Source organism: Cupressus sempervirens, chromosome 6 (assembly GCF_028749045.1).
Source record: "Cupressus sempervirens isolate cs-2001-9-10 chromosome 6, ASM2874904v1, whole genome shotgun sequence".
Lineage (NCBI taxonomy): Eukaryota > Viridiplantae > Streptophyta > Pinopsida > Cupressales > Cupressaceae > Cupressus > Cupressus sempervirens.
The window spans coordinates 268,511,606-268,523,540 of NC_143123.1; the positions used below are offsets into that span (position 1 = coordinate 268,511,606).

At 34.3% G+C, this 11,935-nt stretch overlaps 1 protein-coding gene across 1 annotated transcript in view; it reads left to right on the forward strand.

The window, feature by feature from the left end:
• LOC149552268 (protein disulfide-isomerase-like) overlaps nucleotides 1-7,068 on the forward strand; it is a 30,583-nt gene extending 23,515 nt beyond the window's left edge. Inside the window, exons 7-11 of the mRNA XM_089787792.1 lie at nucleotides 1,851-1,970; nucleotides 2,165-2,282; nucleotides 2,627-2,739; nucleotides 6,444-6,644; nucleotides 6,839-7,068. Coding sequence (XP_089643918.1) covers nucleotides 1,851-1,970; nucleotides 2,165-2,282; nucleotides 2,627-2,739; nucleotides 6,444-6,638 — 546 coding nt within the window. The 3' untranslated portion in view covers nucleotides 6,639-6,644; nucleotides 6,839-7,068. The remainder of the gene's footprint in view (nucleotides 1-1,850; nucleotides 1,971-2,164; nucleotides 2,283-2,626; nucleotides 2,740-6,443; nucleotides 6,645-6,838) is intronic.
• The last annotated feature ends 4,867 nt before the right edge of the window (nucleotides 7,069-11,935 follow it).

The following is an 11,935-nucleotide window of genomic DNA, read 5'->3' on the forward strand; positions in this document are numbered from 1 at the left end:
TTCTATTTTAGCTAACATATAACTAACATCTAACATCTAACTAAATATCAGAACGATTCTAATATTTACAATTGATTACAATAGATAACCATTTAATAGATATAAAAGTTACATATTATTGTAATATTGAATTCATTCATCACATATAAGCAGTCAAGCTGTTGCAAGATTATACTTGATTTTTTTTTCAAAAAACATTGGTTTCTTCAAATTTTGAGATGATTACCAAAGCTACCTTAACTCATGAAAGGCAAGCTATGTGTGCTATGTAAGCATATTGGCTAACTCATGAAAGGCAACATATGTGTGCTATGTAAGTATATTGGGTAAATGAAAGTTGAGAGGGTTTGCTTTTCCAAGTGAGTGAATTTTTCTTGTGGGATATAAGCGAGGAATCAAGAAATTGATGTTTTATTTTAATTAAGCTGACATGAATATGCAAGGCTTTTGTGATTGTTTGTTTTTGAGAAAATTGTAGATAAACTCTCATATCTCGACAACAGTTTTGTTGAATGGAATCAGAGGGAGCTGTTCATCAGCTACTGATAATTTGAGAAGCAACACAGCCTCGTGATTATGCTGATCATAGATAGTCTAATTGGGACAAGCTTGAGCAGGACGAGTTGTAGTACCCAAAACTACTCGATTGTTGTCGCGATGTTCAGAGATGGTTAGCATTTGCTGCTTCCAAGTGCCATAATTCCGACCACTGGATTTATGATTTCCCTCGAGTAGAATATTTGTAAGTGATGCCATGACGCGTTTCTTTGTTAAAAAACATGAAAATCTATGAAGGTTTGAGGAAAATTGTCGGAACACCCAGAAAAAATGAAGAGGTACCCATAAGAGAACTCAAAAAATCTAGAAGGAATCTACTGTCAGATTTTGGATACGCTGTCTCAAAAACCAAGGCACCCCAAAAAGGGATGACACTGAGCTCTCAAAAAACCCGCAAGAATCTGCAGTTTTCTTAGGAATTGGTACAAAAAAATTAGGGTTTTCGAAAAAGCCCCAACTGGTGCAGGAAAACTCAAAATTTTGTAGGAAAGATGACGGATTTAGAGATAAATCTTCCAGATTGATTTGCAGAAAATAATTTCGAAAAATTTGCTTTAGTGGGAAATTATAAGTTTTTTGATTTTTTTAAAATTTTATGCCCTGATACCATATTATAGGAAGTAATTGGTAAAAAACTTGACTTTATTAACAGAGATCAAATGATCAATATATACAAATGAATAAACGATGTTTCCTTAGTAAAGAGTTGTTATTAATAGAGACATTCTATTCTAGCTAACATATAACTAACATCTAACTAAATATTAGAATTATTCTAATATTTACAATTGATTACAATAGATAACCATTTAATAGATATAAAAGCTATTTATTATTGTAATATTGAATTCATTCATCACATATAAGTAGTCAAGCTGTTGCAAGGTTATGCTTGATTTTTTTTTAAAAACATTGATTTCTTCAAATTTTGAGACGATTACCAAAGTTACCTTAACTCACGGAAGGCAAGCTATGTGTGCTATGTAAGCATATTGGATAACTCATGAAAGGCAACATATGTGTGCAATGTAAGTATATTGGATAACTCATGAAAGGCAACATGTGTGCTGTGTAAATATATTGGATAAATGAAAGTTGAGAGGGTTTGCTTTTCCAAGTGAGTGAATTTTTCTTGTGGGATATGAGCAAGTGAGGAATCAAGAAATTGATGTTTTATTTTAATTAAGCTGACATGAATATGCAAGGCTTTTGTGATTGTTGGTTTTTGAGAACGTTGTAGATAAATTCATGTGATAGATGAACTGACAATTTTGCCTGTTCTATAAATGTAGTACTTTGGTCTCAAACCTGAGGGTGTGCCATCCTTCCTTATTCATGATACGGAAGATCGAAAGTTTCTTAAGGAGCAAATTAAGGCAGAAGAAATGGAATCCTGGTTGAAGGACTACTTTGTGAGTCTTTGTTATCTATCTTTGTTAATTTTGCATGATTAAATTTCAACTTTGCTTTGATGTATTTGAACATGTGATTTTTGACTGTATATGTTGCCTTGCCTACTGTTTTTGTGATTTCATTATAAATAATCTTAACCAACATGAGACTACATCTTGGTAATTCAATATATTTAATATATCTTCACTTGCAGGACGGAACAGTAAAGGAGTACAAAAAGTCTGAGCCCATACCTGAAAAGAATGATGATCCTGTGAAAATTGTTGTGGCAGATTCTCTTCAAGAATTGGTCATAGATTCTGGGAAGAATGGTATTAACCTTACTATTGATGCAGAGAGGCTCTCCCTCAATATGTTTTTTCTACAACAGCTCAGCAAAATGGTTGTGTTTTGAGAATTTAAGTTGTCTGCTAACAAGAGTACAATCAATAGAGTTTTGAATTCCGTTAAGCTATCGCTTAAGCTTCTATTAAACCTAATTATACTTGTACAATAACAATAAATTATTGAACTTTCTATTTTGTGCCTTGCGATTAGTAAACAAAGTAAACTATATCTGCAATGTGTGCATTTATTTGTCGGTATGGTGCCAGTCTTGACTTTATTTGTTTCCATGTATCATACTTATTTGGTTGCTCTATGGGTGAATTTGTAGTTCTTCTGGAGTTCTATGCTTCTTGGTGTGGGCACTGCAAGAAATTGGCTCCTACTCTGGATGAAATTGCAGTTACTCTTCAGAATGAGAGTGACGTGATGATTGCTAAATTGGTAAGCCCTCTGAAATGCTTGTATATTCTAGGAACCTATTGTCATTTGCTTATGTTTGATGTTTCCTTTTACACACTGTTGTCATTTCCATTCAATTACATAAGGTGTAATAATTAATAAAATCACGTGACCAAAAATGTCAGAAAAGAAGTTTGTTTATGGTGATCTGTTTTCGACTTGAATATGTGTAGGCTTGCATGGTTATCTAGTCAAAATTTACTTGACATCAGAGTAGGTATTACTATGGATGTATTCCTTGTTATAGCACTTCTGTTCATATGGTAGCAAAAGCTGTTCTCGGGAATAAATCAGTAAAGAAAAAGAACCATATTGTTCCAAATGGTCCGATAATTGGAAGAAATTTAAAAAGATGAGATTTTAAGTACACAAATAAGAGATTTCAATAGCATAGAGATGGAGAGAGCAAAGAAAAATTGGAGTTCACCCTATGAATCTTGGAATGCCATCTTTTTTCATTAACGGTTGTATCTCCAATTATATTGCATTGCATTGTACAATAAATACTGCATAAGCATACCGACATTCCAATAGTCAGTCATAGATGGAACACTTGTAGAAACCAAAAACTTGCCAAGGCCTGAAAAATCTGAGGAGAAAATTGGCCAGTTCTTGGCAAAAAGGGAATAAAAAAGTTGCTTAAATTTAATTAGAAATTCAATTTGGTTTGCAAAATTCAATGAGAAGATGCATTCAATAAGTCAATAAATGAGAACACAAAAGAAACAAGATTAGTTTAGATATATTTAAGTGCAAAGTGGATACAACATCCGATTCTCATGGGGAGTGCTGATGGTTGGAAGAAAATTAGTAAATAGTTTCTGTATAACTAAAAGTGAATACATTAACGGTCATATCTCCCCATGAATCTTAGAATGTAATCTGTTTTTTGTCAACGGTCACGTCTCCAATTATATTTCATCGCATTGTGCAGTGAATACTGCATAGGCATACTGACATTCCAATATTTTCAGTTGTAGATGGAACACTTGTTTAAACAAAAAACTTAAGGCCAGAAAAAATTTCAAGAGAAACTTGGCCAGGTCTTGGCAAAAATCTTGGAAATGTAAAAATTGCTTAAATTTAATTAGAAATGCATTTTGTTTTGCTATCCAATAAGTCAATAAATGAGAACACAAAAGAAACAAGCTGAGTCTAGATATATTTAAATGCAAAGTGGGTACAAAATCCGATTCTCATGGGGAGTGCTGATGGCAAGCTGAGTCTAGATATATTTAAATGCAAAGTGGGTACAAAATCCGATTATCATGGGGAGTGCTGATGGCTGGAAGAAAAATAGTAAATACTTTCTGTTAATCTATAAGTGAATATGTTATTACATTTACATCTTGCTCTTCCCAGCTCTAGTTAAAATAAAAGTAAATACATCATTACAATTAAATCTTGCTCTACATTGGGTGTGACTGTGCCTCCTTACTCAGTATGTCTGAAAATTCTCCATCTTGGATGTAGCTCTGCCTCTAGCTTCTCCTGGGACTGACAATTACTCCTCATCCAACTCATCCTCCTAAATGCAGCGTGAAACCAAATCCACCCCCTCCATATTCTGCCTTTTCATATCCTCTGTAAACAATGGAGGCTGATTGTAAAGGATTTCAGGGCCCCTTGAAAACCCGTTTTTTACTTAATAAAAACAATTGAGACTGCTTCTGTGATGTCCAATCACTGTAAGGATCTATATCATCCAAATCAATTTGACCAGTTGTTGCTTTCTGTGCCTCCCTTGCCTTCCTTGTGCAGTTTTTCAAACGGTGTTTTGCAGGTTTACAGAAATGTAAATTTGACCCTAGGATGGTGATTTGTAGGTTTTCAGAAACGTCAACTTGAGCTTTAATCTTCAGGAGGCTGTGGTGAAATAAACACCAAGTAATTCATCTCTTCACTCCCAAGTACGCTCACAATTAGATGAATTGTATGTGCTTTGTTTCATGGCCACAAAATCTGGGCAACGTCTAAGACTCTAAACAGAAAACTAAAACACATATCTTACCAAGTACGCTCATAAACAGATGGATTGTGTGTGCTTTGTTTCATGGCCACAAAATTTTGGCAATGTCTAAACAGAAAACTAAAACATGTTTTCCCAAGGGGAACACAGTTTCTTTTCCAAACTCTTTTTATATGTTTTATGTTTTAGTTGGCTATTAGCCAATACCCCAAATTTCCGCCAAATCCCTACTATTGTGTTGAAAAACTCATTTTTTTGGATATTATTTAATGTTCAATATAGTCAAAACTTGGGTTATTACCTATATGTCCATGTCTGCAATATAGCGATTGTGAAAAGTTCATGGAGCTTTTCGAATTTGAAGGGTTTCCTTGCCTTGCAGCGCTTATATATTGACAGCTTTAATGCCATGTTCAAGAAGAAACCTCTTGTGTGTATAGTTGCATATCGATAACTTTTTTGCCATAATTGTAGAAGGCTCTTTTCGGGTAAGGAACAATATGGGGGGGGGGGGGGGGAACTACAGAACAATTAGAGAGGCATATCGATAGCTTTTTTGCCATAATTGTAGACGGCTCTTTTAGGGTAATGAACAATGTCTCCATGCATTCAAATATGCTTTCTGTAACCTCAACCTTGTCTCTTGTTGAGGACTATAGAACAACGATGGTTTTAGATAATAACTAACATGGAGACAGGTTGCAACTGCTGATCTCATTTGTCATGGATTATGTTCCACTGTTCCACAACACCATGTAGTTGTCCCTATTATTTTCTACCCTAGCCCTGATCATGTCTCTGCTTCTATGGATAACACATGGGGGATTTATTCCCACCCACTAGTCTCGGAACTCTTACTAGAGGCGATTTCAAGGTTTTAGCATTTTCCTTATGCCTTCCAAAAGACACTCTTAATAGCTCCGACTTTGTCACTCCTACCTCTCAATATACCCATATCTCCAATTCTAAAACTAATATCACCTCCCTATATACTGAAGGTATGTGCAAGAGTGATGGTGTGGAAGAGCATTTCTTAATCTACCAAGCCTTTCAATATACTCATATTTGCAATGCCGAACTACCCAAATAAACTACGTATCCATATATAGTTTTAAGGTACATGCAAGAGTGCTCGTACAAAAGAGCAACTCTCTTGATATACCAAACCTTTCCATATACTCAAGGCAGAGGAAAGATTTACATGAGCACAAAGTGTAATGAGATTGATGAGAACCTTGCTCAGAAGGTGTAGCCTGGAGCATGTAATGAGATTCAACTCTCTAAACTGTGAATCTCATGCTTGATTTATAGCTAAATGACAATTCATCAAGAGAAGAAAGATACATAAGAGAGGAGAACAGCAAGATAAAGCACATTTAGGGTGAAGACTTTGTGATCTCCTTTTCGCTTTAACCTGTATAGACCTCAAATATATTGTAGGACCATCACTTATGAGGCATGAGAGGGTAATTTTGTCGAATGTTGTCATATGAAGAGGGGCTTAAGAATCAATCATTTAATCATTAAACGCATCATTACGAGTTAGGCGATTGAGTTCATTATATGACTGAACATAAATGTGAAATAATCTCTTATTTAATAAGTTCACGCATACAGATAGATCTTTGACAACTATTATTAATTATTACCGTGATTTTGTTATTGCATAATTTGTAGATTGCTTGATATATTTCTTTCTTTTATCTGAGATGTGCAGGATGCTACAGCAAATGATATTCCTGGCAAGCAGTTTGATATAAAGGGATATCCAACATTATATATGGTCACTGCCAGTGGCCAAACGGTTCAATATGAGGGAGACAGAACAAAGGAAGACATCCTTGATTTCATCAAACAAACCAGAGAACCCGTAATCGAAACTAAAACCAGTAGCGGCAAGGATGAACTTTAAAATGCGGTGAGCTATTCTTTTTTACCTTTCAAAATGTGCAAGAGACCGTTTACTTCGTGATATTAAGTTACTCCCGGCTCTAAAATATTGTTATCCGTCTGAGCTGGACCGTTGCTATTCTATATGGAGTGGGTGGAACGATTCAAAATATTATAACGCAATCACCTGGAGTAACCAAATTTGTTTTTGATGTCTTGCAGGAGATGAATATCTGGCGACGATCTGCCTGACACTATATCCTTGCTATTAGCAGTAGTTAATTAAATTTTAGCTGCTTTTAGGAAAGTGACTTGGGAAATTACGGGAGGAAAACATTGATAAGGCCTTTTCATTGTAGAGAACATTAAGAAGTTCATAAATCTAGGCCAAGCGGCCTATACGAATAATTTAAATGATTAGAGTAAAAATTTTACTTCCATTTTTTTCCCAATTGGTATATCAGTGTTGCAAAGCGTTTTCAACATATATATCTGGAGCAAGTTATTGCTTGTTAAATATATTTTCCTTTGTCAACTGCAATTATATTCATTTTACAGGGGTTAGTCAAATTATATGGTTGAAATTAAGTTGATGGGAAATGCTAGAGTAGTATTTCTTCCGAGGTGAAGGTTAAATTGATATTGCTAATAGGTTTTTGTTATAAAGGACAATGACATGGTAGTCAGACATAATATCTAGGAGCAATATCGTATTGTTGGTTTATTTTACTTACCTGAGAGATATCGCATTTACTTTTCTTGAAGCTGTCAAATGATGTTGTTGAAGTTGCGGTAGGAGGAAATGTTAAGATTGTTTATTTGAGTTCGATATATATTTTGTGGTGAAAACGTGGAATACACACCCACCGATCCACAGACGAAAATGATTTGGTTGAAGTTTTTTTTGAAGTTAATAATGGATTCAATGTGGAATAAATACTGATCCACAGACGAAAACGGGTCGGGTGTGATTGAAATTGTGCTAGGAGGCATTGCTAACGTGATTCTATAAAGTTTATATTTGAAATGTGGAGATTCAGACCAGTACACAGACGAGACTCTAAGCCTTTGATGGAATTCGAGGTTGTTGGCATGGATGACTGGCATTTGTAGCCATTTTTAGCCTTGTTTTTAAGCTATAATGTTAGGATGACCATTGTAGGGCAATGGCATGGAGTTTTACTTTGTCAAATTTCAAGAGCCTTTGTTAATGGAAGAGGGATTCAAATAATATTTTTGGAATCTTTGAAGGGGAGATGTCAAATGGCACGACATTGTGAAATCTCTTAGAAAATTAGAGACCAACTCCAAGAATGTCAATAAAACATTATATACAAGGTTCATGATTAAATTATACAAATTTTGGTTCATAATACTATTCTAATTTATACTTTGCAAAGCCAAGGACAACAATTTTAATATATCCTAATATAGAACAGATGAAGAGAGATGAGAAGTGTAAGTAATATCCGAGTAAGACAATTTAAGTAACTTTATTTTGCACTAAAAAATTACAATAGAAGTTTTTTAATAGCAGATAAAAATCCAGATAACATAAGACAATTTAAGTAACTTTATTTTGCACTAAAAAATTACAATAGAGGTTTTTTAATAGCAGATAAAAATTCAGATAACATTGTTCAAGATTTTTTATATGTGGACTCAGACACTTCAGATATTTTTCATTTGACATATGCTCGATTTCTTGTAGAGATGGATATTTCTAAGGGCCTTTCTAAGAATGTTTGTTTGGATTCTTCGAGGGGCTCTTGGTCCCTAATTTTGGATTATGAAGGTATGCCTTTTTGATGTAGAAAATGTCATAAGATTGGTCACATTGCTGCTCGTTGTGCTGCGGTGAAGTTTAAATCCAGGCGATCACCTTCTTGGTGGTCAGGGGCCTCTTCTGAACACTATATAGTGGTTAAGTCCACTGATGTGCTTTGTATTCAACAGTTGTATTTGCAGATGTTTGCTTCGAAGATTCAGTGTCAGTGTTAGAGGAGATTCTTGTTCCTTCTCCTACCCTAGTTCTAGATGTTCCTCTTGGTCTTATTGGGGCCCAGGACCCTTTAACCTCTCCTGCCCTTGCCCTTGTCCTTCCTCTTGGTGCTGTGGGGGGCTAGTTGGCTTCGGGCTCTTCTAGGATGATTGCTGGTGTTTCGGATTCCCTTGAGCTTCATTGTTCAAATTCTTCTGGGGATTGGATTGCTGAGGCAACTAAGGGGAGGATGGTTGGATTGCGGTAAAAAGAAAGAACACTAGACCATTTGCTCCTCCTTTAGAAATGAACTTTTGATCGTGCAAGGGTGGCTCTAAATCAAAACGAGACGTGATATATTTGGCTCTGCTCCCCTTGTTGGATGTTTTTTTTTGGTTGGTGATAGGCTTTTTGTCATCTTGGTTACCCTATGTTCGAGGGTGACCAGTTCTGCCTTTGTTTGCTGTATATTTGTCTCTTAACTTATTGAAAACTTTTAGACTTGTATAGGGTTTTAAGCACCCTTCAAAATCTACTTGTCTTAAATCAAAAACGTTGTTCAAGACTCCTTCCAGAAATGATTTCTCCTTTAGTAGTGCAAATTGGTAGAACTGTAAATTACACCAGAGGCAAAAATATTTGATATTTAGATCGTAATTCGATGGGAACTTAAAATTGTGGCGAGGTGACAAAGTGCACTATTATAAAAAATGGCAACAAAAAATTAAAAGTTTTAATCTATGAACGTTAGAGCTAACTTTATGTATCCGGGACAATAAACTACATGGTGAATTTTGATGATTTGATTTTTTTGGGTGACTATCCATGTTGGCAAGTTGAAAAGATTAGTGTGGACTTTTGGGCATTTTGATTTTTTTTTGTTGACTATCTCTGTTGGCAAGTTAAAAAGAATTGTCGACTCTTGGTCATTAACTGAGCTTTATGTAGAGATTGTGTTCTACGGTCAACAAGTGGTCATTTTGAATGATCTCTCATTAACTATTTGCTTAGATAATGAAAATGCTGAAAATGCTTAGATAATGAAAATATTTACATAATTAATCTGTAATGTTTTTACACAAATGGTCCAATAACTTTGGAAAGTAAAGAGACAAACTCCAAATATGTCACTAAAATATTGTACAAGATTCAACTTTTGGTCTACAAAACTCTTCAACTCATGAGTAAAAGAACTATAGTAGAGGATTCACAAATGATTTCTTCTTCATTAGTGGAAATTAATAGAACTATAACGTACATCAAAGGCAAACATATTTACTATTTATAAAGTAATTAGATGTGAACTTTGTAGTCGTGGCTTACATAGAGGTGAGAAAGTCCCCACTATTAGCAAAATATTAAAATAAAATTAGAAGTTTTAATCTATGAATGTTAAAAGAGTTAAATTTGAGTACTTGGTACCATAGATTGCATGGTGAATTTTGATGATTTGAATTTTTTTTGGTGATTGTGTATGGGTGTTAGGCAACTTAAAAATTTGAGCTTTATCAGGAAGTGGTCATTTTGAAGTGTCACTGGACACATGATTTCTCTTGTGCCATTAACCATTTGTTTAGATAATGAAAATGTTTACACAGTTGATGTATAGTATTCTTATACAAATGTTCGAATAATTTCACAAATTAAAGACACCAACTCCAAGGATGTCAAAAAAATATTGTACACGGTTCATGATTAATTCATGTGCAAGTTTCAGTCCATAGTACTCTTTTGGTTTATAATATAAGTAATATTAGATAAACATCTAGATAATATTGTTTAAATTCCTTCCACAAATAAATTTTCCTTTATTAGTGCAAATTGGTAGAATAAATTATACCATAGACAAAGATATTTGATATTTAGAACCTAATTAGATGTGAACCTTAAAACTATGGCTCACATAGATGTGACGAAGTCTACTATGAGCAAAATGTCAAAAAAAAATTAGGAGTTTTAATCGATGAACTTTACAACTAACTTTGCATACTTGGACCACAAACTACATAGTGAATTTTGATGATTTGATTTTTTAGGTGACTGTGTATGCGTGTTGGCAACATTAAAGTATCTATTTTCTTTTAGGTATTAATGGAGCTTTTTGTAGAGATTGTCGAGTGTTGTAGGGTTATGAAGTGGTTATTTCCAAGTGTCACTCAACACATGATCTCCCTTGCACCATTAGCCACCTCTTCCGCCATTAGCAAAATGACACAATTGATCTAGTATTTTTACACATTCCTCAATAATTGTGCATTTTTTTATACAACTGTTCTAATAATGCATTATTGAAACTAATACAATTTCTATTTTTTTGTTTCAAAAAAATGAGTGACTATTAATTTATAGATGATTGTTTAGTAGATTTCTAATTTGTAAAACGTAGTGCACAACAATTGGAGCACACTCAATTACTGGTGAACTTGCCCTAGCACATTTTTTAAAATTCTACAAGAATTTCAATTTTAACAAAAAAAAACTATTTATAAAAAAGACCAAAATGCGAGCTTATAGACAAGGAAGATGCAATACTAACTATGAAGAATTCGTTAACAAATTTCAGTGATATTTATGAACAACTTTCATTGATATTTATGGATACAAGCTCTACACATACCAATTCTAGCCATATAACATTGTAGACACTTGAGATTTTGTAAGAGGACTCAAAGTAAGTTAAGAAATCCTAATCTTGTGACTTCTTAGTTAAAGGTTCTTGAAAATGTACATGAGTTTGTGCCAATACAAAGTTGACTTCATTCATAACTCTCCTAGCAAGACGAACAACATTCTAGACAACATCACTACGTTTACCATAAGAGGATTATAATTTACAACTTTCTTACAGAAGACCAACAACATTCCAAACACTTGGAACACTTTTGCCATGAGAGAAATCAAAATTTTACCACTTTTAAGGAGAAAAAGAACCATTTAAAGTTTCTTAAAAATGCATATGAGCACAAGCTCATATCAAATCACCTTTGTAAGATAAATTTATCCAAAACTCTTGTAGCAAGACCAACAACATTGAAGAAGTAAGAGAACTAAGCCTTCTGCTCCCCCTTTAGATATGAACCTTCGGTCGTGTAAGGGAAACTTCAAATCAAAAGGAAAATCTTAAGTTACCTTGTTCTGACTGGTTTTTTTGTGGTGGTAAGCAGGTTGTGGCACTGGCTCGCTGGTTATTGGTTTGGGAGGTTTTTCTGATTGCTTTGCTTTCCAGTCTGTTTACTTTTCAGGTTCCAGTGTATTTTTTGGTTGCTTTTTTTGGACACATTTGTTGGTTTCCAGTCCCAATAAAACCTAGTTTAGATGTTCAGTTGGTTTCGGGTCCT